The sequence below is a fragment of the Halichondria panicea genome, chromosome 5, assembly GCF_963675165.1.
Source record: "Halichondria panicea chromosome 5, odHalPani1.1, whole genome shotgun sequence".
NCBI lineage: Eukaryota > Metazoa > Porifera > Demospongiae > Suberitida > Halichondriidae > Halichondria > Halichondria panicea.
The window spans coordinates 5991047-6016968 of record NC_087381.1 but is presented as its reverse complement, the minus strand read 5'-3'; the positions used below and the strand labels follow the sequence as shown (position 1 = coordinate 6016968).

At 40.1% G+C, this 25922-nt stretch overlaps 2 protein-coding genes across 2 annotated transcripts; both read left to right on the top strand.

The window, feature by feature from the left end:
- Window positions 1-236: 236 nt before the first annotated feature.
- On the top strand, window positions 237-7524 carry LOC135336405 (uncharacterized). Its single transcript, XM_064532167.1, has 12 exons — window positions 237-330; window positions 442-1953; window positions 2016-2153; window positions 2263-2493; window positions 3204-3392; window positions 3767-3958; window positions 4232-4417; window positions 4721-4912; window positions 5011-5202; window positions 5541-5729; window positions 5886-6071; window positions 7454-7524. Exons 1-12 carry the CDS (start codon window positions 237-239, stop codon window positions 7522-7524), a joined length of 3372 nt encoding a protein of 1123 aa, XP_064388237.1.
- Window positions 7525-7656: 132 nt separating this feature from the next.
- LOC135335858 (sushi, von Willebrand factor type A, EGF and pentraxin domain-containing protein 1-like) lies at window positions 7657-25857 on the top strand. The gene is made up of 31 exons (XM_064531471.1): window positions 7657-7779; window positions 9095-9280; window positions 9414-9605; window positions 9717-9902; window positions 10601-10789; window positions 11049-11234; window positions 11508-11699; window positions 11909-12094; window positions 12354-12539; window positions 12663-12854; window positions 12972-13157; window positions 13860-14048; window positions 14720-14908; window positions 15065-15250; window positions 18095-18280; window positions 18414-18605; window positions 18717-18902; window positions 19663-19851; window positions 20532-20717; window positions 20987-21178; window positions 21273-21458; window positions 22185-22417; window positions 22990-23133; window positions 23182-23276; window positions 23475-23997; window positions 24058-24100; window positions 24185-24288; window positions 24340-24461; window positions 24512-24780; window positions 24927-24993; window positions 25195-25857. The coding sequence occupies exons 1-31, from the start codon at window positions 7686-7688 to the stop codon at window positions 25724-25726; spliced, it is 5988 nt and encodes a 1995-aa protein (XP_064387541.1). The 5' UTR covers window positions 7657-7685; the 3' UTR covers window positions 25727-25857.
- Window positions 25858-25922: the final 65 nt, after the last annotated feature.

The window sequence follows — 25922 nt, the reverse complement described above, 5'->3', positions numbered from 1 at the left end:
TAATAAATTTTGTAACGTTCCCAAGCCACCACAAATTCATGGAATATTGATCTATCAACACATAATTATCAAGATCTAGTGACAACGTACCTAGCTATCATTTGCTGACGACGAGTAAAGATGGCAATAACGCCGCGCCATTAGCTGTGTCAACTACGTAGTTGATCCATGTCATAGGTATATATATAGATCTAGCTATAGTGAGCCAGAAAAAGATCGATGCCATTCATCTGACTATGGCTAGGTCACAAAGATTGTGTTGCATGTTCCTATTGTCTGTCCTTCTTCATAGTGCACTTGGAGCTAGTGATGGCCCCACCCTGGATGTCAGTAAGTGCAATTGTCTTGCATGCATTTCATTGTATCTATAGTGAATCATATCAGGTAAAATTATAATAGCTGCTACAGAAATTCAAAGTAGTGCATGAATATCTTTTACAGATCCTAATGCTCCAAAAACCAGAGGAAGTAAATTTGCTTTGGCCTTCATGAACAATGCGAATGAAGGACCAGCAACCACATTACAGCAGATCGGTCTTTTCATCACCACTGAACAGGAGAGCTCAAGTTTCACCCTAGAGACACGATGGCCGGGAGTTAATGGAGCAGGATTCACTGAGACCTCTCCTGGATCTGGGTTATGGTCCCGTACGGAAAGGACTGTACGTGGAGAATTCACTTTCATTAATCTGCCAGCAGGAAGGAATGGCCAAGGAGACATAGCCGTGCAAGACAATGGAGATAACGATGAAGCTGACAGCCAAAAAGGACTCTTTATAACAGCAGAAAATGCAAACGATGAACTCACTGTATATGTGCTCAATAATGAAAATACAACAACTGATGCGTACATGGCTATTAACTGCGTCGAATTTCCAAGTGCTAAAAGTTACAAGTATTTTATCTTTTCATCTAATGTATTTGGTGGAGAGTCGTTTCAGAGTCGATTTCTCTTTACTCCTTGCAAAGATGACACTACTGTCAGTGTACAAGCCTCCCAAACCCAAACCCATCCCACTTGGGTGCTACCAAGTTCTGGCAACCCAAGTGCTCGAGTTGAAGCAACATATGGGAGGGCTTTCAATCGTTTTGACACTGTGATGAATAGCAATAATGACGATCTTACAGGCTCTATCATCACTTCTGACAAGCCATTGGCTGTATTTTCTGGGCATCAATGTGGAACTCCTACTGATGATGGAAGTTGTGACTATCTTGTAGAACAATTGCCACCTCATCCAACATACGGTGACCTGTTTTTTACGGCTCCCTTTGCTGTCAGACGAAGCGGTGAACTGTATAGAATTGGCTCAGTATCTCCTGGAGCACTAGTAACGATCAATTGTGAGTGTGCAGCAAGTTCAGCTGATGGGAATAATCGAGTTGGACTTGTTAGCGCTGGAGATGGTGTTTACACAGCCACAGTGGGTGCAGGACAATACGCTGAGTGCCGAACACCTCAGAGTGCTCAGACCTATTGTTGTGTTACGTCCTCTCAACCCGTTACTATGGCTGGATATACACTCGGCCGTGATGCTGAACCGGTTTTAGGTCGCTCTGAAAATTTTGATCCTGCCCTATATTACATACCAGCAGCTAACTCCTATTTGAACAGCTACAGCTTCACTACAGCCAAGGATTTGACCACTCAGTTCAACGGATATTTGAGCTATATTTTGCCCACTCGCATCTTCAATAATACTGAAGCAAATCAACAGAGGTTTCGTATAAATGGAGAAACTAGTATTCCCGACCAATATGAAGCCATCAACTGTCGAGTGGATGGTACTGATCAGGTATGTGCTTATGGAGCTACCAGTAACATAGGCCGAGGAAATTTCAACCTTACTTATGACGACATTGAAGATGGGGCATTCTGGGGATTTGCATACGGCTTCTCTTTTAGAGCTTCATTTGCTTATCCTTTGCCCTTTGAAATGGAGCCAGTTGGACGTAAGTTGCTCAAAAATTATTTTGAAATTTTAATGATTATTATTTCTCTCTGTTTTATGCAGTTGCCTGGATTCGAGCAGTGGATCAAGTTGTACTGGAAACTGTTGGAACGGTTGATCTCATGTTTAGTATCACCCGTGGTGATCGATCAGAGCGTAGTAGAGCATTTGTTGCCACTCAATCCCTCACAGCCATAGCAGGTGTTGAGTTTATACCATTATTATGCAATCATCAACCATTATTATGCAGTAAATTCTTAATTGCTATTGTCTATAATAATTAGACAATACATGTCTTCCATGCATGCAGGTTCTGATTATACTGCTCCTCTATTACGAAATAATGGTGGGCGTTATCGAAATGGCAACCTGCGATGGAGAGCTGGCAACACGTTACCTCGTGTTCCATACGTAGTCACTATTTTGGATGATGACATTCCAGAGCCAGTGGAAGTGGTGGAGGTGATGGTGCAGTGTATTGCAACAGAGAACTGCTACCTGCCCAGAACTCGGTACACTATAACCATTATTGATGATCAAGGTGAGCGTGCTATTATCGTTGAGGCACATTTGTAGTTTTTTTGTAATCGCTTGCATGTAGAGCTCCATGTAAAACAGTGGCGGATCCAGAGGGGGTTCTTTGGGTTCAATTGAATCCCCCTTTGAGAAAGAAGTGAGTGAGAGGCTAAAGCAACTAGTTAGCAAGTTGTTCCTTTCTTACTAGCTTTCACATGCACTTCTCACTTACCTTTAATTAGTCCTTGTTAGTCCTGCGAAGCTTTGTCTGTGCCGTTTCAGTGACTATGAAGGCTAAAAACTCTCCAGCGTAGTGCATGCAGACTGCTTATGAAAAGTGATGACCTTTTTTTTAGGAAAACATTCGGTGTGTTAATGCGCATGCTCACTGTTTCGAAGAAGTGACGACCTTTTTTTAGGTAAATTTAACAGTCCTTGACCTGCAGAGCCTAGTTGGGCGTGGCCTACTCAGAGCCTTGGAAACAACCCCCCTTTCAAGAATCCTAGATCCGCCACAGTATACTTGTTATGTGGACAGTGGTCTATATGATACGCTAGAAACATAAAAACGCATGCATGCAAATGATACGTGATTGTACTATAATTATGTTGTAGTTGCTTAAAGACATCCCTGGATGTTACGCTTATATAGTTGCTTGGTATATCAGTAATTTTAGTTACCTGCATGTACAAGCATTGTGGGATACTGTATAATTATATTGCCCACCCCTTTAGGTGCCTGTCCTGACCTACCTGCTTTCTCTGGTGGCTCCATCTCATATGACTTTGAGTTTTTCACAGATATTGGCGGTCACCCATACGGAACAGTTGCCACGTACGAGTGTGATGTTGGAACTTTAGTAGGAAACCGAAGAAGGACTTGTGAGAATGGAGTGTGGTCAGGAATTATACCAAGCTGCGGGGGTAAGCCAGGTTACAATTCACTGTCAGTATTTTGGCATCTTTGGCATCTTATATTTATAATCAATCTAGAGGTAAGAGTCATGTTTGGGTTTGCAACTCTTTCCTTGTGATAACTTGATTGGCACTATAATAATAGCTTCCATTATTTTTACTTCAGCGTCCTCAGTGTCACTATTAATCATACTCGATACCAATTATAGCTTATGAATGTGAAAGTTCTCATTATTATAACTGGACACGCATGTATATAGGTAGGTGACTATTAATATAATATTTCAAGTACACATGCAGCTCTGGGAAATTATGGTTAATTTTGAGGCACTAGTGGTACAGTTATCGACTCGTTTTTTGCACATTAATTGCCAACTTTACAGACCCTGAATGTCCAGCACTGGCACCCATTCCAAACGGAGCTATTACATATGATCCTGATACGATTGCTCCTTTTGATGTGGATACAGTGGCTACCCATAGCTGTAATAATGGTTTCATTCTGGGTGCCGGATCTGAGACTCGAACATGTTTAGAAACAGGGAGGTGGTCTGGCCTGGTTCCTGTGTGCCGAGGTATGTAATTCGTTACAGTAAATCATGCGCTACAACTAATGCCATGTCAAAAGTTATGAATTGCATGTATTTAGCTGTGTGCCAAGTGCACAAGATATGTTGTATTTTTATATGCATACATGATTGTGCATTTTATGCATCTGTGAGTGTGAACATGCACACACCTGTGTGTAATCAAACCAACTGTTTGTGATGTGCTAGCAGATCGGTGCTCATACATACAAATTACGAATGTCTTTTGTGTACAATTATTCTACTAACACTCCTTTACAGCGCAATGTCCACAACTGCCAAGCTTTCCAAATGGAGCTATCACATATTTTCCTGATTTTATTCCTGATTTTAATGACGGAACTGTGGCTACATATAGCTGTGATCTTGGTTTCTTTCTGATCGGAATTGCAACTCGAACGTGCTCAATCTCAATGACTTGGGCTGGCCAGCCTCCTGTGTGCCAACGTAAGATTCGTTTGTGATAATTATAATTATAGGCTCTGGGGACACAAAATCAAAAATTTAGCACTTAGCTGTGTCAAGAGTATTATATTTTGTCACTGCATGTGCATGCTTTGCATTTTATGAGTCCGCCGTGAACATGCATGCAATTAAGTTGTGTGCAATCAAAACAACTGTTTGCGATGTGCTATAGCCAATCGACTCGTTATTCATGCATCTATATTCTTTGACACTGAACGATGTGTGTGTGTGTTATCAACTCGTGACAATTTTTATATACTATACAAAAATGCATATCCTTTACAGCGGTGGAATGTCCAGCACTGGCACCCATTCCAAACGGAGCTATTACATATGATCCTGATACGATTGCTCCTTTTGATGTGGATACAGTGGCTACTCATACCTGTAATGATGGTTTCATTCTGGTGATCGGATCTGAGACTCGAACGTGTTTAGCTGGAGGGATATGGTCAGGCCTCATTCTTGTGTGCCGACGTACGTAATATTTAAGATATGGAGCTATATTCTTACCACAGTACAATGTGCATGATTGTGCATCCTAATTATACACTATATATACATCTCTTTTATAGAGGAGGAATGTCCAGCACCGGCACCCATTCCCAACGGAGCTATTACATATGGTCCTGATACGATTGCTCCTTTTGATGTGGGTACAGTAGCTACTCATAGCTGCAATGATGGTTTCATTCTGGGTGCCGGATCTGAGACTCGAACGTGTTTAGACAGAGGGAGGTGGTCTGGTCTGATTCCTGTGTGCCGAGGTACGTAAATTCGTTAAGGTTATATCGAATTATCTATTATCATGCAGTAAAAATTCATTTAATGTCATGTCAAAAGTAGAATTGTGCATGCATATACTAGCTTGTGTGTGCCAATACTTTTATCTGCATGCATGTGCATGCTTTTCATTTTTATGCGTCTGTGAGTATGAACATACATGTTGTACGTGGCATGTATGTTGTATGCAATCAAACTTACTGTTTGTGATGCGCCTAGTCGATCGGTGTTCATGCATACAATATGTGTGTGTGTGTGTTATCAGCTCGTGTTGCCCAATATTTTGTGTACGACTGTTTTACATAATTATTATTCTTTACAGCGCAATGTCCAGCACTAGAACCTATTCCAAACGGAGCTGCTATTACATATTTTCCTGATTTTATTCCTGATTATGATGACGGAACATTGGCTACATACACTTGTGATCCTGGTTTCCGTCTGGTCGGAATTGCAACTCGAACGTGCTTAATCTCAATGACATGGTCTGGCCAGCCTCCTGTGTGTGAACGTAAGATTCAATTTAGCTCTGGAAAAACAGTACGGTCTACCATTATTGTGTAGAATTATTTTATCACCTGATAATTGCAAAGTGTGCTTTGAATCACTTGTAAGTTCCGATACGTATCTCATTGTGCATGTATTTTACAAAAACACACACGCACAGCTCTGTGTCGTGCATTGCCAGCCATAGACAATGGAAGGGTTCAATACTCGCCTGACTTCATCCCTGATTTTAACGTGGGTACTGAGGCCACGTACACTTGCAACTTTGGGTTCCGTTTGATTGGACAGATGGTTTTAGAGTGTGAAGGAACTGGACTATGGTCGGATGTGTCTCCATCGTGTGAAGGTAAGGAATAGCGCTTAGAATGAGCCTATGAGCCTATGGAAATTAATAGCATGAGACCGAGTGGCCGGTCCGAGCTAGGGCGAGCTGCCTGTATCCTTACCAAAGTATGCCTTGAGGTGTAATACTCAACATTGATTGTGTAGCTGCTAGATTAGTGAATGCTCAACAGCTGCTCTTCACGTACATTTCTCAAGGTTGCCCTATAACGGGGGGAGCTAGTATACTACTCTTGTGAATGGAAACAAAATCATAAGGTTATAGGGAGCTAGACCAGTCTCTTCTTTGCTAGAGCGGCTCTTCTCGTCCAAAATGGTGTTTTTTGTTGCGTAGTAGTGTAAATTGCCACGCCCCTGTGACACATTATGACTGATCAACTTATATATCTATAGGCTATAATGCTGCTAGCTGATGACTTTTCAAAATCCTTCTATTGCCTAGTTCTTTCAGGAAAAACGATGAACAGGATAAGCTAAGCATCTACTAGACAAACTGTAGGGAATGATGCAAAAACTCGAACCCCCCTTTTTTATTTCCTGGATCTACCACAACAAGGCCCTCCTTCATGCTTATGTTAAGTAGTCTTTTTGTTAATTGTATATATTTTCGAGGCTCCACTGCAGATTCAATGTAAAATCATCACATGCACCACTCCGTTTCCTATCCCCCTAACTCTTTATAACTCGAATTGATCCACCTTCCTGAATGAAACGTCGTTATACAAAACTTAATGTAATGATTATTCTTCTGTCATTCATCACCTATTATGCTAAAATTATTCTGAGTATAATTGATCAGGGCCTAATCAGTTTATGCAGTGTGTTGAAATTGCAAAATTGTTGCCATTTAATTATGTGACTATGGTGTTGCTGTAAGGCAGTGTTCGCCCACACAGTAATTATACCTATAGTCGTAAATCAAGCTGTATTGACTGTATAATTATAGTCGTCATTTTATATGCATGCTCTTTTATTTGAAAGGGGCAGGGCGACTCGAAACAATTCTTGACAGTCATCGAGTTAGCTCGCGCTTGTGTATATAGAGTAGAAAATAGCCGACCATTTTGCTTCAGTTTGTAGATAGATAGGAAAGAACTCTTTGAACCACCCTCAGGAATATCGTAAGCTGTTGGTTTAGTTCTGCATTATAGTGAGTATTTTTTTCTCTAATAGCTATTTGACAACTAAAATCAGCTCTGACCACACGATTTTTGCGATAAAGTTTTGCCGTCTAGTTAGCATACTGATAGCTAGCAAGCGCTGCAGTGCAATGCAATGCAACAGTATGGACACATAAATAATACAAATATAAACTCTTGAATTATACAAACACTGCATCGTAACCTTAATAGGGAATTTATAGATACATCAACATAATATCTATAGGTGTAAAGAGACTGACAACCTGGAGTAATGGTTATGAGCCTATTGGTTTGGCTGACAAGGATAATGGATAATGGATGTCGAAAGTAGATTACAATAACAAAATAACAACAGTTACCATTAGCTGTGTCAACCATGCAAGCAGTTGATCGATGTCATATAATATTATATGGGCTATATATGTATATAGCTAGTTAGTGAGCCGATTGATGACATTCCTCGTAAGATTCTGACTATGGCTAGGTCACAAAGATTGTGTTGCATGTTCCTATTGTCTGTCCTTCTTCATAGTGCACTTGGAGCTGGTGATGATCCCACTATGGATAGTAGTAAGTGCATGTAAACACGCATGCGCTTTAATCAAACTATAAAACACAGGTTGTTTTTAATTGTTTGCGATGTGCTATAGCCAATCGTTGTTCATGCTTTCCATCACAGCAGAGTATATGTATTACTACTATACAATACGTGTATAACTATGTTATAAGCTCGTGTTGCCCAATCTTTTTGTACAAAATACTTGATTTCCGTATCCTAATAAGTGAATATGAGCCATAATTATTTTACTTCCTATGCGATATATACAAGCACTATTCAACTTTTGAATCATCTTAACAATTTGTAGCAATACATCGATACAAAAAGTGTTTGTAGACTTTGTTTTGTGCTATTGTCATATTAATTGACCTGAGCTATAGCTATAGCAGTTCACTTCCACATCATGTTCATCATGAGGCATGAGACACTACAGTTCAATTCTTGCTTTAATTGTGTTTATAGTCAAGACTGTGGCTCAGAGGTAGGAGTACAGTAATGTTACTGTGAGTTCAGTACAGTACATTAGTAGACTAGACTTGTGCAATATGCAAAACAGCAGCTGCATGCAGTGGTGGGCGGGTCTGGTCAAGTTTATGGCTTCCAGTAGAACCTATAACTGCTTGTATGGAGAAGTTGTACTCATAGCTGTAATGATGGTTTTGTTCTAGTGGTCAGTTCTGAGACTCGAGTGTGTTTAGCCCGAGCGAGATAATCTGCTTTCATTCCTGTGCGCCAACGTACATAAGGTTTTTAATGACGGAACAGTTGCTACATATAGATGTGATCCTCGTTTCTTTCTGGTCGGAATTGCAACTCGAACGTGCTTAATCTCAATGACTTGGGCTGGCCAGCCTCCTGTGTGCCAATGTAATAGTTTCTTGTGATAATTATAAGTATAGGCTGGGGACACAAAATTACAATTGCATGTACTTAGCAGTGTACTTATAGTTTCTGCATGCGCATGCTTTGCATTTTTATGCGTCTGTGAACATGCACACGCAAGTTGTGTGTAATCAAACCAACTGTTTGCGATGTGCCAGCCGATCGACTCGTTATTCATGCAGCTATATTCTTGACACTGAACAATGTCATGACAGTCTTTTGTGCCTATCCTTTACAGCGGTTACAATACTCTATTATAATTATTTTGTCACTGCATGTGGATTTTATGCGTCTGTGAACATGCACACGCAAGTTGTGTATAATTAAACCAACTGTTTTTGATGTGCTAGCCGATCGACTCGTTATTATAATTATTATTGCTACTGAACAATGTGTGTGTGTGTGTTATCAACTCGTGACAATTGTTGTATATATCCTTTACAGCGGTGGAATGTCCAGTACTGGCACCCATTCCAAACGGAGCTATTACATATGATACAATTGCTCCTTTTAATGTGGATACAGTGGCTACTCATACTTGTGATCCTGGTTTCATTCGAGTGTTCGGATCTGAGACTCGAACGTGTTTAGCTGGAGGGATATGGTCTGGCCTGATTCTTGCGTGCAGACGTACGTAAGATTCATTTGAGGAAGAAAATTTTAGATTTATCAAGATATGCTTGCTCTTGCATGCAGCTATATTCTTGCAACAGTACAATGTGCATGTGCATTCTAATTATTCCCCTATACATCTCTTTTATAGCGGTGGAATGTCCAGCACTAGATCCCATTCCAAACGGAGCTATTACATATGGTCCTGATACGATTGCTCCTTTTGATGAGGGAACAGTGGCTACTCATAGCTGTAATGATGGTTTCACGCTGGGTGCCGGATCTGAGGTTCGAACGTGTTTAGCCGGAGGGAGATGGTCTGGCTTTATTCCTGTGTGCCGACGTACGTAAGATTCATTAGGTCCATAAGAAGCCCTAAAAATTAAATATTCTGTCGAAAGTTATGGATTACTAATGGAATATGTTTATGCGATAATTATATTCTCCTTTACAGAGCAATGTCCAGCACTGGAACCCATTCCAAACGGAGCTATTACATATACTCCTGATATGATGGCTGATTTCAATGTGGGAACATTGGCTTTATATAGCTGTGATTTTGGTTTCATTCTGGTTGGATCTGAGTCTCAACTGTGTATAGGTGGAGGGATATGGTCTGGTCAGCCTCCTGAGTGCCAACGTAAGATTGGCTGTAAAGTATTTTTATAAGCTCTGAGAAAGTAGAAACTATTATAGTGCAAAGGTAATTGTAATGATACGTTAATTGCTTGTAAAGCTGCGTATAAGATGATAGTTTATCTTTGCCTGTTCATGCTTCTCATCTGTGAGTGTGAACATGCACACACAGGTTGTGTGTAATCAATAATTATTCATACAACTATAGTTATTAACTAGAGGTGCGTGGGCGGCCACAGGTAATCGTAGTTTTGTCTGTCTGCTTGTTGGTTTGTTTGTGTGTTCTGAGTCTGCTCACCTGGCTGCGCCCGAGCACTACGTTTATACTGCATAGATATCATCCACACAAATTTATTAGTTTTAGTAGTAGCAGAGTTTGATGTTAAAGCTTCGTTAAAAACAAGCAAAAGCGAGAGGCACTTTCTAGGCTTCTTTGCTAACTTTTCCTAGTCCTAATAATTATAATACATGCCTGACCATGCACCACTGCATGCCATTTCAAAGCATTGTCATAGTGTTTAAATCTGATTATCCTAGTATAATAATAGTTAGTTAGTTGCTGCTATAGGTGTTCATTATGATTTTCACACCACTAGTTGTGAGGCATTAACTGCCGAGGGCTAGTTACTTCTTGCCACATGCAGTACAATGTGTGTATGTTATCAGCTCGTCTTCCACAATCTTTTGTTTACTCCTTTACAGCGCAATGTCCAGAACTGGCACCCATTCCAAACGGAGCTATTTCATATGGTCCTGATATGACTGCCGATTTTGATGAGGGAACAGTGGCTACTCATACCTGTAATGATGGTTTTATTCTGGGTATCGGATCTGAGACTCGAACGTGTTTAGAAACAGGGAGGTGGTCTGGCTTCACTCTTGTGTGCCGAGGTATGTAATTTATTAGGGTATTGTGAATTTGTTGGAAGTTATAAATTTGATAATCTCAACTTATGCACGCCTTTAGTTGCGTGTGCCAAGTACACTATATATTTTGGCATGTGCGTGTTTATGCATCTGTAAGTATGAAAATGCACACACCTGTGTGTAATCAAACCAACTGTTTGCGATTTGCTAGCCGATCGTTGTTCATACATACAATGTCTTTTGTATACAATTATTTCACTAACACAATTATTCTCCTTTATAGCGCAATGTCCAGAACTGCCAAGCTTTCCAAACGGAGCTATTACATATTTTCCTGATTTTATTCCTGATTTTAATGACGGAACAGTTGCTACATATAGATGTAATCCTGGTTTCTTTCTGGTCGGAATTCCAACTCGAACGTGCTCAATCTCAAGTACTTGGGCTGGCCAGCCTCCTGTGTGCCAACGTAAGATTCGTTTGTGATATAATTATAGACTCTATAGGGACAAAAATCAAAATTGCATGCACTTAGCTGTGTCAAGAGTATTATATTTTGTCACTGCATGTGCATGCTTTGTATTTTATGTGTCTGTGAACATGCACACGCAAGTTGTGTGTAATCAAACCAATTGTTTGCGATGTGCCAGCCAATCGACTTGTTTTCTATATTCTTGACACTGAACAATGTGTGTGTGTGTTATCATCTCGTGACAGTCTTTTGTGTATACTACCTTTACAGCGGTGGAATGTCCAGCACTGCCATCCATTCCAAACGGAGCTATTACATATGGTCCTGATACAATTGCTCCTTTTAATGTGGGAACAGCGGCTACTCATAGCTGTAATGATGGTTTCATTCTGGGTGCCGGATCTGAGATTCGAACGTGTTTAATCTCAGGAATATGGTCTGGCCTGACCCCTGTGTGCCGAGGTGCGTTGATGTCATGCTGAAAGTTAATCTATTTAGCTGTGTGTGCCAAGTGCATAAGATATGTTGTGATATGTATGTGCATGTTTTGCATATGTGAGTGTGAACATATACCAACTGTTTGCGATGTGCTAGCCAATCGTTGTTCATACATACAATGTCTTTTGTGTACAATTATTCTACAATACTAACACAATTATTCTCCTTTACAGCGCAATGTCCAGAACTGCCAAGCTTTCCAAACGGAGCTATTACATATTTTCCTGATTTTATTCCTGATTTTAATGACGGAACAGTTGCTACATATAGATGTAATCCTGGTTTCTTTCTGGTCGGAATTGCAACTCGAACGTGCTCAATCTCAAGTACTTGGGCTGGCCAGCCTCCTGTGTGCCAACGTAAGATTCGTTTGTCATATAATTATAGGCTCTGGGACACAAAATTAAGCATTTGCAAACTAACTGTGTCAAGAGTATTATATTTTGTCACTGCATGTGGATTTTATGCGTCTGTGAACATGCACACGCAAGTTGTGTGTAATCAAACCAACTGTTTTCGATGTGCTAGCTGATCGACTCGTTATTCTATTCTTGCTACTGAACAATGTGTGTGTGTGTGTTATCAACTCGTGACAATTGTTGTATATATCCTTTACAGCGGTGGAATGTCCAGCACTGGCACCCATTCCAAACGGAGCTATTACATATGATACGATTGCTCCTTTTAATGTGGATACAGTGGCTACTCATACCTGTGATCCTGGTTTCATTCGGGTGTTCGGATCTGAGACTCGAACGTGTTTAGCTGGAGGGATATGGTCAGGCCTGATTCTTGTGTGCGGACGTACGTAAGATTTATCTGAGGAAGGAAATTTTAGATATGCTTGCTCATGCATACAGCTATATTCTTGCAACAGTACAATGTGCATGTGCATTCTAATTATTCCACTATACATCTCTTTTATAGCGGTGGAATGTCCAGCACTAGATCCCATTCCAAATGGAGCTATTACATATGATCCTGATACGATTGCTCCTTTTGATGAGGGAACAGTGGCTACTCATAACTGTAATGATGGTTTCACGCTGGGTGCCGGATCTGAGGTTCGAACGTGTTTAGCCGGAGGGAGATGGTCTGGCTTTATTCCTGTGTGCCGACGTACGTAAGATTTATTAGTTCCCTGAAAGTATTGAAGCCCTCAAAATTAAATATTCTGTCGAAAGTTATGGATTTACTAATGGAGTATGTTTATGCGATAATTATTCTCCTTTACAGAGCAATGTCCAGCACTGGAACCCATTCCAAACGGAGCTATTACATATACTCCTGATATGATGGCTGATTATGATGTGGGAACATTGGCTTTATATAGCTGTGATTTTGGTTTTATTCTGGTTGGATCTGAGTCTCAACTGTGTGTAGGTGGAGGGATATGGTCTGGTCAGCCTCCTGAGTGCCAACGTAAGATTGGTTGTAAAGTATTTTTATAAGCTCTGAGAAAGTAGAAACTATTATAGTGCAAAGGTAATCATCAAAAGTAATGATACGTTAATTGCTTGTAAAGCTGCGTATAAGATGATAGTTTATCTTTGCCTGTTCATGCTTCTCATCTGTGAGTGTGAACATGCACACACAGGTTGTGTGTAATCAAACTGATCTTCTAGCCTATCGTTAATTATTCATGCAACTATAGTTATTAACTCGAGGTGCGTGGGTGGCCACAGGTAATCGTAGTTTTGTCTGTCTGCTTGTTTGTTTGTGTGTTCTGAGTCTGCTCACCAGGCTGCGCCCGAGCACTACGTTTATACTGCATAGATATCATCCACACAAAGTTAATAGTTTTAGTAATGGGAGATTTGATGTTAAACCTTCGTTGCCAAATAAAAACAAGCAAAAGCGAGAGGCACTTTCTAGGCTTCTTTGCTAAGTCTACTGTGATCCTAGTCTAATACATGCCTGACCATGCACCACTGCATGCCGTTTCAAAGCATTGTCATAGTGTTTAAATCTGATTTTCCTCTGTATATAGGTGTTCATTATGATTTTCACATGACTAGTTGTGAGGCATAAACTGCCGAGGGTTAATTACTTCTTGCCACATGCAGTACAATGTGTGTATGTTATCAGCTCGTCTTACACAATCTTTTGTTTACTCCTTTACAGAGCAATGTCCAGAACTGGCACCCATTCCAAACGGAGCTATTTCATATGATCCAGATATGACTGCTGATTTTAATGTGGGTACAGTGGCTACTCATACCTGTAATGATGGTTTCATTCTGGGTATCGGATCTGAGACTCGAACATGTTTAGACACAAGGAGGTGGTCTGGTTTCACTCCTGTGTGCCGAGGTACGTACATTCAGTAAATTATGGTTATTCTCATTGAATTATATCATCATGTACTACAACTGATGTCATGCATGTCGATAGATCTCAACTTATGCTTGTATTTAGCTGTGTGTGTAGACTCTCGCTATTCCAGCTCTCTGAAGTACGGCCACCTCAATAATTTTACTGGCCATTTGGCTTGGCACGGATTGCTAGCTGGATGTTTACTGCACAAAACTCACCCTGAAGTACATCCACTCCCTATTTCGTATACTGACAAGCGCTGGCTGCCCCAAACTAGGTTTATTCAATGTAGTATTACGGCCGAATATGACGTTTTGGCTGTGGTTTTGGTTGTGGTTTGGCAGATAAAATTGAATTACACTTAAATAGAGAGCAGAATAATTTGTTATCCTTCATTATCCTCAAGACATAAACCGCAAAATTAGTCATTAGATTCGAAGTAAGGTCGTTTTTAAGCCGCAACTATTTCCTGAAATACAGCCACCTTGCTATTTCGGCCAACCTGCACTGTCACAAGGGTGACCAGATTAACGAGAGTCTACTGTACTTTTATGATATGCACTTGCATGTTGGTGTTCATGCATACAATATGTGTGTGTGTGTGTTATCAGCTCGTGTTGCCCAATATTTTGTGTACGACTGTTTTACATAATTATTATTCTTTACAGCGCAATGTCCAGCACTAGAACCTATTCCAAACGGAGCTGCTATTACATATTTTCCTGATTTTATTCCTGATTATGATGACGGAACATTGGCTACATACACTTGTGATCCTGGTTTCCGTCTGGTCGGAATTGCAACTCGAACGTGCTTAATCTCAATGACATGGTCTGGCCAGCCTCCTGTGTGTGAACGTAAGATTCAATTTAGCTCTGGAAAAACAGTACGGTCTACCATTATTGTGTAGAATTATTTTATCACCTGATAATTGCAAAGTGTGCTTTGAATCACTTGTAAGTTCCGATACGTATCTCATTGTGCATGTATTTTACAAAAACACACACGCACAGCTCTGTGTCGTGCATTGCCAGCCATAGACAATGGAAGGGTTCAATACTCGCCTGACTTCATCCCTGATTTTAACGTGGGTACTGAGGCCACGTACACTTGCAACTTTGGGTTCCGTTTGATTGGACAGATGGTTTTAGAGTGTGAAGGAACTGGACTATGGTCGGATGTGTCTCCATCGTGTGAAGGTAAGGAATAGCGCTTAGAATGAGCCTATGAGCCTATGGAAATTAATAGCATGAGACCGAGTGGCCGGTCCGAGCTAGGGCGAGCTGCCTGTATCCTTACCAAAGTATGCCTTGAGGTGTAATACTCAACATTGATTGTGTAGCTGCTAGATTAGTGAATGCTCAACAGCTGCTCTTCACGTACATTTCTCAAGGTTGCCCTATAACGGGGGGAGCTAGTATACTACTCTTGTGAATGGAAACAAAATCATAAGGTTATAGGGAGCTAGACCAGTCTCTTCTTTGCTAGAGCGGCTCTTCTCGTCCAAAATGGTGTTTTTTGTTGCGTAGTAGTGTAAATTGCCACGCCCCTGTGACACATTATGACTGATCAACTTATATATCTATAGGCTATAATGCTGCTAGCTGATGACTTTTTAAAATCCTTCTATTGCCTAGTTCTTTCAGGAAAAACGATGAACAGGATAAGCTAAGCATCTACTAGACAAACTGTAGGGAATGATGCAAAAACTCGAACCCCCCTTTTTTATTTCCTGGATCTACCACAACAAGGCCCTCCTTCATGCTTATGTTAAGTAGTCTTTTTGTTAATTGTATATATTTTCGAGGCTCCACTGCAGATTCAATGTAAAATCATCACATGCACCACTCCGTTTCCTATCCCCCTAACTCTTTACAACTCGAATTGATCCACCTTCCTGAATGAAACGTCGTTATGCAAAACTATTAATGTAATGATTATTCTTCTGTCATTCATCACCTATTATGCTAAAATTATTCTGAGTATAATTGATCAGGGCCTAATCAGTTTATGCAGTGTGTTGAAATTGCAAAATTGTTGCCATTTAATTATGTGACTATGGTGTTGCTGTAAGGCAGTGTTCGCCCACACAGTAATTATACCTATAATCGTAAATCAAGCTGTATTGACTGTATAATTATAGTCGTCATTTTATATGCATGCTCTTTTATTTAAACGAGGAAAGGGGCAGGGTGACTCGAAACAATTCTTAACAGTCATCGAGTTAGCTCGCGCTTGTGCATGTATATAGAGTAGAAAATAGCCATTTTGCTTCAGTTTGTAGATAGATAGGAAAGAACTCTTTGAACCACCCTCAGGAATATCGTAAGCTGTTGGTATAGACTGTTTAGTTCTGCATTATAGTGAGTATTTTTTGCTCTAATAGCTATTTGACGACTAAAATCAGCTCTGACCACACGATTTTTGCGATAAAGTTTTGCCGTCTAGTTAGCATACTGATAGCTAGCAAGCGCTGCAGTGCAATGCAACAGTATGGACACATAAATAATACAAATATAAACTCTTGAATTATACAAACACTGCATCGTAACCTTAATAGGGAATTTATAGATACATCAACATAATATCTATAGGTGTAGCAATAAACTGACAACCTGGAGTAATGGTTATATATGAGCCTATTGGTTTGGCTGACGAGGATAATGGATACTGTGATGTCAAAACTAAATTAACAATAACACAATAACAACAGTTACCATTAGCTGTGTCAACCATGCAAGCAGTTGATCGATGTCATATAATATTATTTGGGCTATATATACATAGCTATATATGTATATAGCTAGTTAGTGAGCCGATTGATGACATTCCTCGTAAGATTCTGACTATGGCTAGGTCACAAAGATTGTGTTGCATGTTCCTATTGTCTGTCCTTCTTCATAGTTCACTTGGAGCTGGTGATGATCCCACCATGGATAGCAGTAAGTGCATGTAAACATGCATGCGCTATATAAAACAGGTTGTTTTTAATTTTTTCCGATGTGCTTTAGCCGATCGTTGTTCATGCTTTCCAACACAGCAGAGTAAATGTATTACTACTATACAATACGTGTATATGTTATATAAGCTCGTGTTGCCCAATCTTTTCGTACAAAATACTTGATTTCCGTATCCTAATAAGTGAATATGAGCCACAATTATTTTACTTCCTATGTATACAAGCACTATTCAACTTTTGAATCATTTTAACAATTTGTAGCAATACAGATCGATGCAAAAAGTGTTTGTAGACTTTGTTTTGTGCTATTGTCATATTGACCTAAGCTAGCTATAGCTAGTAGTTTACTGCCACATGTTCATCATGAGGCATGAAACACTACAGTTCAATTCTTGCTTTAATTGTGTTTATAGTCAAGGCTGTGACTCAGAGGTAGGAGTACAGTTACTGTGAGTGCAGTACAGTACAGTGTTAGTAGACTATAGACTTGTGCAATATGCAAAACAGCAGCTGCATGTAGTGGTGGGCGGGTCTGGTCAAGTTTATGGCTTCCAGTAGAACCTATAACTGCTTGTATGGAGAAGTTGTACTCATAGCTGTAATGATGGTTTTGTTCTAGTGGTCAGATCTGAGACTCGAGTGTGTTTAGCCCGAGCGAGATAATCTGCTTTCATTCCTGTGCACCAACGTACATAAAATTTTTAATGACGGAACAGTTACTACATATAGATGTGATCCTGGTTTCTTTCTGGTCGGAATTGCAACTCGAACGTCTTAATCTCAATGACTTGGGCTGGCCAGCCTCCTGTGTGCCAATGTAATAGTTTCTTGTGATAATTATAAGTATAGGCTGGGGACACAAAATTAAGTATTTACAATTTGTACTTAGCAGTGTACTTATATAGCTTCTGCATGTGCATGCTTTGCATTTTATGCGTCTGTGAACATGCACACACAAGTTGTGTATAATCAAACCAACTGTTTTCGATGTGCTAGCCGATCGACTCGTTATTCTATTATTGCTACTGAACAATATGTGTGTGAGTTATCAACTCGTGACAATTGTTGTATATATCCTTTACAGCGGTGGAATGTCCAGCACTGGCACCCATTCCAAACGGAGCTATTACATATGATACAATTGCTCCTTTTAATGTGGATACAGTGGCTACTTATACCTGTGATCCTGGTTTCATTCGAGTGTTCGGATCTGAGACTCGAACGTGTTTAGCTGGAGGGATATGGTCTGGCCTGATTCTTGCGTGCAGACGTACGTAAGATTCATTTGAGGAAGAAAATTTTAGATTTATCAAGATATGCTTGCTCATGCATACAGCTATATTCTTGCAACAGTACAATGTGCATGTGCATTCTAATTATTCCCCTATACATCTCTTTTATAGCGGTGGAATGTCCAGCACTAGATCCCATTCCAAACGGAGCTATTACATATGGTCCTGATACGATTGCTCCTTTTGATGAGGGAACAGTGGCTACTCATAGCTGTAATGATGGTTTCACGCTGGGTGCCGGATCTGAGGTTCGAACGTGTTTAGCCGGAGGGAGATGGTCTGGCTTCATTCCTGTGTGCCGACGTACGTAAGATTTGTTAGGTCCATAAGAAGCCCTAAAAATTAAATATTCTGTCGAAAGTTATGGATTACTAATGGAATATGTTTATGCGATAATTATATTCTCCTTTACAGAGCAATGTCCAGCACTGGAACCCATTCCAAACGGAGCTATTACATATACTCCTGATATGATGGCTGATTTCAATGTGGGAACATTGGCTTTATATAGCTGTGATTTTGGTTTCATTCTGGTTGGATCTGAGTCTCAACTGTGTATAGGTGGAGGGATATGGTCTGGTCAGCCTCCTGAGTGTCAACGTAAGATTGGTTGTAAAGTATTTATAAGCTCTGAGAAAGTAGAAACTATTATAGTTATTATTCTAGTGCAAAGGTAATCATCAAAAGTAATGATACATTAATTGCATGTAAAGCTGTGTATGAGATGATACATTTTTAGTTTATCTTTGCCTGTTCATACTTCTCATCTGTGAGCTAGTGTGAACATGTACACACAGGTTGTGTGTAATCAAACCAACTGTTGGCGATCTTCTAGCCTATCGTTAATTATTCATGCAACTATAGTTATTAACTCGAGGTGCGTGGGCAGCCACAGGTAATCTTAGTTTTATCTGTCTGCTTGTTGGTTTGTTTGTGTGTTCTGAATCTGCTCACCTGGCTGCTCCTGAGCACTACGTTTATATAAACTGCATAGATATCATCCACACAAAGTTAATAGTTTTAGTAATGGCAGATTTTGATGTTAAAGCTTCGTTGCCAAATAAAACAAGCAAAAACGAGAGGCTATTTCTAGACTTCTTTGCTAACTCTTCTGTGATCCTAGTCCTATACATGCCTGACCATGCACCACTGCATGCCATTTCAAAGCATTGTCATAGTGTTTAAATATGATTTTCCTCTGTATATAGTTGGGTAGTTGCTGTTAGGTGTTCATTATGATTTTCACATCACTAGTTGTGAGGTATAAACTGCCGAGGGCTAGTTACTTCTTGCCACATTCAGTACAATGTGTGTATGTTATCAGCTCGTCTTCCACAATCTTTTGTTTACTCCTTTACAGCGCAATGTCCAGAACTGGCACCCATTCCAAACGGAGCTATTTCATATGATCCAGATATGACTGCTGATTTTGATGTGGGTACAGTGGCTACTCATACCTGTAATGATGGTTTCATTCTAGGTATCGGATCTGAGACTCGAATATGTTTAGACACAAGGAGGTGGTCTGGCTTCATTCCTGTGTGCCGAGGTACGTACATTCAGTATTCTCATTGAATTATATCATCATGCACTACAACTGATGTCATGCATGTCGATAGATCTCAACTTATGCTTGTATTTAGCTGTGTGTGTAGACTCTCGCTATTCCAGCTCTCTAAAGTACGGCCACCTATACTGGCCATTTGGCTTGGACGGATTGCTAGCTAGATGTTTACTGCACAAAACTCACCCTGAAGTCCACCCCTATTTCGTACACTGACCATTGCTGGCTGCCCCAAACTAGGTTTTTTCAATGTACGTATTACGGCTGAATATGACGTTTTGGGTGTGGTTTTGGGTGTGGCTTGTCAGATAAAATTGAATTACGCTTAAATAGAGAGCCGAATGATTTGTAATTATCCTCGAGACAAGAACCGCAAAATTAGTTATTAGATTCGAGGTAAGGTCGCCGCGGCTATTTCCTGAAATACAGCCACCTCGCTATTTCGGCCAACCTGCACTGTCCCAAGGGTGACCGGATTAACGAGAGTCTACTGTACTTTTATGATATGCATGTGCATGTTTTGCATCTGTGAGTGTGAACATGCAAACACCTGTGTGTAATCAAACCAACTGTTTGCGATGTGCTAGTAAGATCGTTGTTCATACATACAATGTCTTTTGTATACAATTATTCTACTATACTAACACAATTATTCTCCTTTACAGCACAATGTCCAGAACTGCCAAGCTTTCCAAACGGAGCTATTACATATTTTCCTGATTTTATTCCTGATTTTAATGACGGAACAGTTGCTACATATAGATGTAATCCTGGTTTCTTTTTGGTCGGAATTGCAACTCGAACGTGCTCAATCTCAAGTACTTGGGCTGGCCAGCCTCCTGTGTGCCAACGTAAGATTCGTTTGATATAATTATAGGCTCTGGGGACACAAAATTAAGCATTTGCAAACTTGCATGTACTTTTGTCTCTGCATGTGCATGCTTTGCATTTTTATGCGTCTGTGAACATACACACGCAAGTTGTGTGTAATCAAACCAACTATTAGCTACGTGCCAGCCGATCGACTCGTTTGTTCATGCAGCTATATTCTTGCCACTGAAAAATGTGAGTGTGTGTGTTATCATCTCGTGACAGTCTTTTGTGTATACTACCTTTACAGCGGTGGAATGTCCAGCACTGGCACCCATTCTAAACGGAGCTATTACATATGATCCTGATACGATTGCTCCTTTTGATGTGGATACAGTGGCTACTCATAGCTGTAATGATGGCTTCATTCGGGTGGTCGGATCTGAGATTCGAACGTGTTTAGCTGGAGGGATATGGTCTGGTCTGATTATTGTGTGCCAACGTACGTAAAATTTGTTATATAGGTCCCTGAGAAAGTATTAAAGCCCTATAATGTTGAGAAATACAACTAATGTCTTTATTATTATTCTTTACAGGACAATGTTCAGCACTGGAACCCATTCCAAACGGAACTATTACATTTGCTCCAGATATGATGACTGATTATGATGTGGGAACAGTGGCTACATATAGCTGTGATTTTGGTTTCATTCTGGTTGGATCTGAGGCTCAACTGTGTATAGGTGGAGGGATATGGTCTGGCCAGCCTCCTGAGTGCCAACGTAAGATTTGTTATAAAGTATTTACAGGCTCTGGGAAAATAAAAAAAGTATTGGTGCAAAAGTAATCATGACGTATATATGTGGCTGTGCTAAGTGCACATGAGATGATACATTTTGAGTTTATCTTTGCCTGCTCATGGGCATAAAACTGCCGAGGGCTAGTTAATTCTTGCCACATGCAGTATACAACGTGTGTATGTTATCATCGTCTTCCACAATCTTTTATTTACACAATTCTTCTCCTTTACAAGTATAATTTATACATGCATATAAGCTGCAATTTTTAACTTTCTCAGAGCCTATAACAACTTACGTACGAGGCACACAGGAGTTGGACCGTGCCATATCCCTATAGCTGTGTCTAACTATATAGTTGCATGAACTAACGATATTATTATATAGTCAACGTAATGAAATATTCATGTATTCACTCCAAGACTGCGCTACTATATAATAAGTACAATGGCATAAAAAAGGTGAAAGGTCAATGGACTATATAATTTAAAGGCCTATAATTATGATAATTAATGTCAAGATTAATATGCTTATTAAGGCACACGTCAAGTTATGTCATGAATAACGTCTGCATGATTGTGAATATTTATGTGTGCCCTGCATTTGTTTAATGTCCTCCCCTCCAACCCATCAAAAATGGATGTAACGTATGTGCTCCGTAACTATTCTCTCTCTATATATCTAACGTGTACAATGCACACACGTTTATAGCTGGTTGTGAAGCGGAGATATACCAGAGTCATTCTTGGCCCAACACGGCACTAGGGTCTACTGCACTGTCCCCTTGTCCATGTGTTGAAGTATTGGGTGTGTTCGCAGGGAATGTCAGCAGACAGTGCTCTGGGTCAATCAGTGAGGGAGGGATCTGGAAGGATGAGCTTGACCTCAGCAGCTGTGAGACTACACTTTCAGACATATCCCGGGAATTGTGTGAGATTACAAGCGTAAGTGGTTTGAGGAAGTTGAAATATATCTGTTAGACAACTGCTGCAGCATGACTATTCTTGTTTACTTCTATGCACCCAACTTTTTCGAAAAAAATTATATTTTAGTTACCGTATAGCGGGTTATTTTCGTATGGTGGAAATTTTCGTATATTTAATATTGAAAAGAATCATACGAAAATTAAAACTACGAAGTTATTGTACCGCAATTGATTCAACGTCACTATCCTGAGCTATACGAATGTTAAAAATACGAATGGATAGTCATAAAACCAACGTTGATATACGGTATACCGTACAGCGGGTATATATTTTGAGGGTATAAACTTTCGCGGAATGACCTAAAGAAAGGTTTTTACCGAATAACAGCCTTTCTGCAATGCATGCATGCATGCACATGCGATAGTAAATTCGTGGGTATAAATGTCCGCGGTAGATGCCTGATCAGCGAAAACCATGAAAATGTTTATACCCTCGAAATATAATTATTATATCTGCTATATGGCAGTTAGAGCTAGCTGAATTCCTCATTGGTTTGCTGTATTGAAATGAATCTCTCTGCCTTCCTATAGGGACTCTCATCAAATATGACAACTCAAGCGTCCAATCAGATTGCCAACATCACATCCAAACCTCAAAATCTGACTGCAAGTCAGATCACCTTGGTTACTGCAATAGTAGAGCAAGTAGCAGAAGAAGCTGCTGTCAACCAAGAGGTGAACATTGTTACTTGCCAATGAGTTATGACTCTATCACATGTCCAGGTGAGGGACAACTATCTTCAAACAATCAACAATATTCAGCAAGCCGATGTTGACGTCATCTATGAGAGCCAGCTAGCAATGAATTCATCAACAAGGTATGTTGCAAGTATAATTATTGTCACTGTGGGTTGTTTCTTCATGTAAGCCTCACAAAAGGTGCTAACTCCAGCTATGTATTTTGTGATAGGCCTTTTCTTATCCAATTTGTTTGCTGTTTTCCTTTTCCCTGCATGTTGGTGTTTAGTTGAAACCCATGATCTTTGCCAAAGTTGATGTTTACCCTCCCGGCACAGGATTCTTGCAAGCCTCGAAACATTTCTGGACAATCTCAATACTTCAACTGTTTCCAGAAACTCCACAAGCAATCAGACTGTTTTAAGTTTTGAAACATTTGCTATGACAGTGCAAGATTTAGATCCTGACAGTTTCCAGGGCCAGACATTTGTTGTTGATTTAGGCCCTGTCGAAGAGGCAGTGAACAATACTGGCGTTATCGACCAAGATGATCTGATGATGGCTAATGATTACACAGCTGATAACAGATCAAATATTGATTCCCTTAGTGAAGACACCGAAAACTCAACAGCCTCTCTACGCTTAAGCCCTTTGATTCTTGAAGAATGCCCTACAACAAACCGTTCACTTCGGCAAAGATTAAGTTACTCTGTTTTTTTGTCTGATGTACTTTTCCTTCCTGAGGACAGAAGTACTAATCAGGTGGGATCTATTGTGGTGGCTGCAAGACTAGCTTGTCTGCAGACCAACAAGTCAGTGCTCACAGTACCAGTACGGACTAGCTTTCTGATCAGGATGACGGTATATCATTATGAACAAATTAAAAATATGCAAGTAAGTTACTTTGTGATTTGTCTGCAGAATAATATCGAAAACAGTAGCTGTGCTCTGTATAAGACTCAAGGTAAGTTCCCGGACTTTGCAGCTTTAATAACTTAACAAGCTCACTATACCTTTCATTTTCTATCTTTACTTCCGGCTATTTCAGGTCAGTTTGGAGCTTGGGACACTGCTGGATGTAAAGAGATAACCAGTTCCAATGGGAGAAAAGATTGCGAATGCAGACAATTGGGCCACTTTGGAATACTCTTTGTAAGTTAAAAATATATACACTACAACATTTTGATCTCCTCACGATTACAGGATTTGAATCCAACGTCATTACCTGAAAACCTTGCAATTGCTTTGAGCACCATCACATACATTGGCCTGGGCTTGTCTGCAATGTGTCTTCTGGTATTCATATTCACCATTTTTATCAGCAAGTAAGTAGCAACCTGCCCAGTTTGTTCGGCGTTTCTATTCTATTCCGTAGGAAACTCCTCGCTGATAAACAGAACCAGATTCTCATCAACATCAGTATTTCACTGATGTTTCTGTACTTCACCTTCCTCATTGGAGGGTTCACTGTTGGTGTCCCACCTCTATGTGGGCTCATGTCTGCCCTCCTGCAGTACTTCTTCCTAGTGTTTTTCTCCTGGTCGGCTGTAGAAGCTGTCTGGCTCTACCTCAAACTGGTAGTGGTAATGGGATCTCAGTCCCTCACCTCCAAGTTCATGCTGAAGGCTGGAATTCCAGCTTGGTGTAAGCTATCGTTAATAATTATAATGTGTGTATTGTTTATTATGAGAGATTGCTTGTGTATAATTATACTCATAAGTTGATATAATAGTACATTCAGTTTTGTTGCTATAATTATGTGCTTCTTGTGCCTATTTCTCCACATGCAGTGCTGCCCTTTATAATTGTTGTCATCAGTGCGGGGGCGGGACACCAGTACTACAGCAACCCATACTAGTAAGTGCCTATAGTTTTTCAAGTTCTATAGTCATGTTTGAAATTGAAAGGGGGATTTTTACTGAATGCAGATGCAGATGCAAATTTCTGTGTAGTTTAAATCATTCACACTCATTATATTATATGAATAGGGCATGTTTACTGTATATAATTATAATTATTATCCACATCGATCACATACACACATCATTATTCATGCAGCTGTCGTCCTACTGAATGGCCTTTCTATTTTGGATTCATTCTTCCTTTTGTCATCATCTACGTACTCAACTGGATCGTGTTTGTTGCCATCATGGTGTCCATTTGCAAGCATTTTAGAAACCTGCAGTCACTAAACGAGAGCTCCGTACGTCAAAAGTTGAGGAATATTAAGAAGAATTTGGTCATTACAATGTGTCTATCAGTTGTACTTGGTCTGGGTTGGGGCCTTGGACTAGTATCAACAAGCTCTGGTCTTGTGGAGCTGTCATTCACATTCCAAGTGATATTCTCGATCTTTGTCGGCTCTCAAGGTGTGCTGATTTTTATTATATATGGCCTTCGAAGCACTGAATTCCGCCAGATATGGATAAAACTCTTTAGTGACTGTCGATTAAACACTGATAGCTTTGTGTCCTCTGAGAAAGGACGCACTAATCCACAAGATACTTCTAGCACTGTCGGAGTGGAGTTATCGAGCATGAACACATTACCAAGCAAGCAGTGTTCCCCACGCAATGAAGAAAAGAACTAACTTAATTAAAAAGAGGCAAGATAAAGTAAATAGCTGAGTTTATAGCCGCATAAGTTAGCTACATGTAATTAAATAGAAAGTTGAGACACTTATATCGCGTATAATTATAGCACGATAAAATTCTGAAATACGTGCAATTGTTGTGGGCTGCCACACCCACTACGCACAACCACCCACAACCTCCCACTACGCCCAG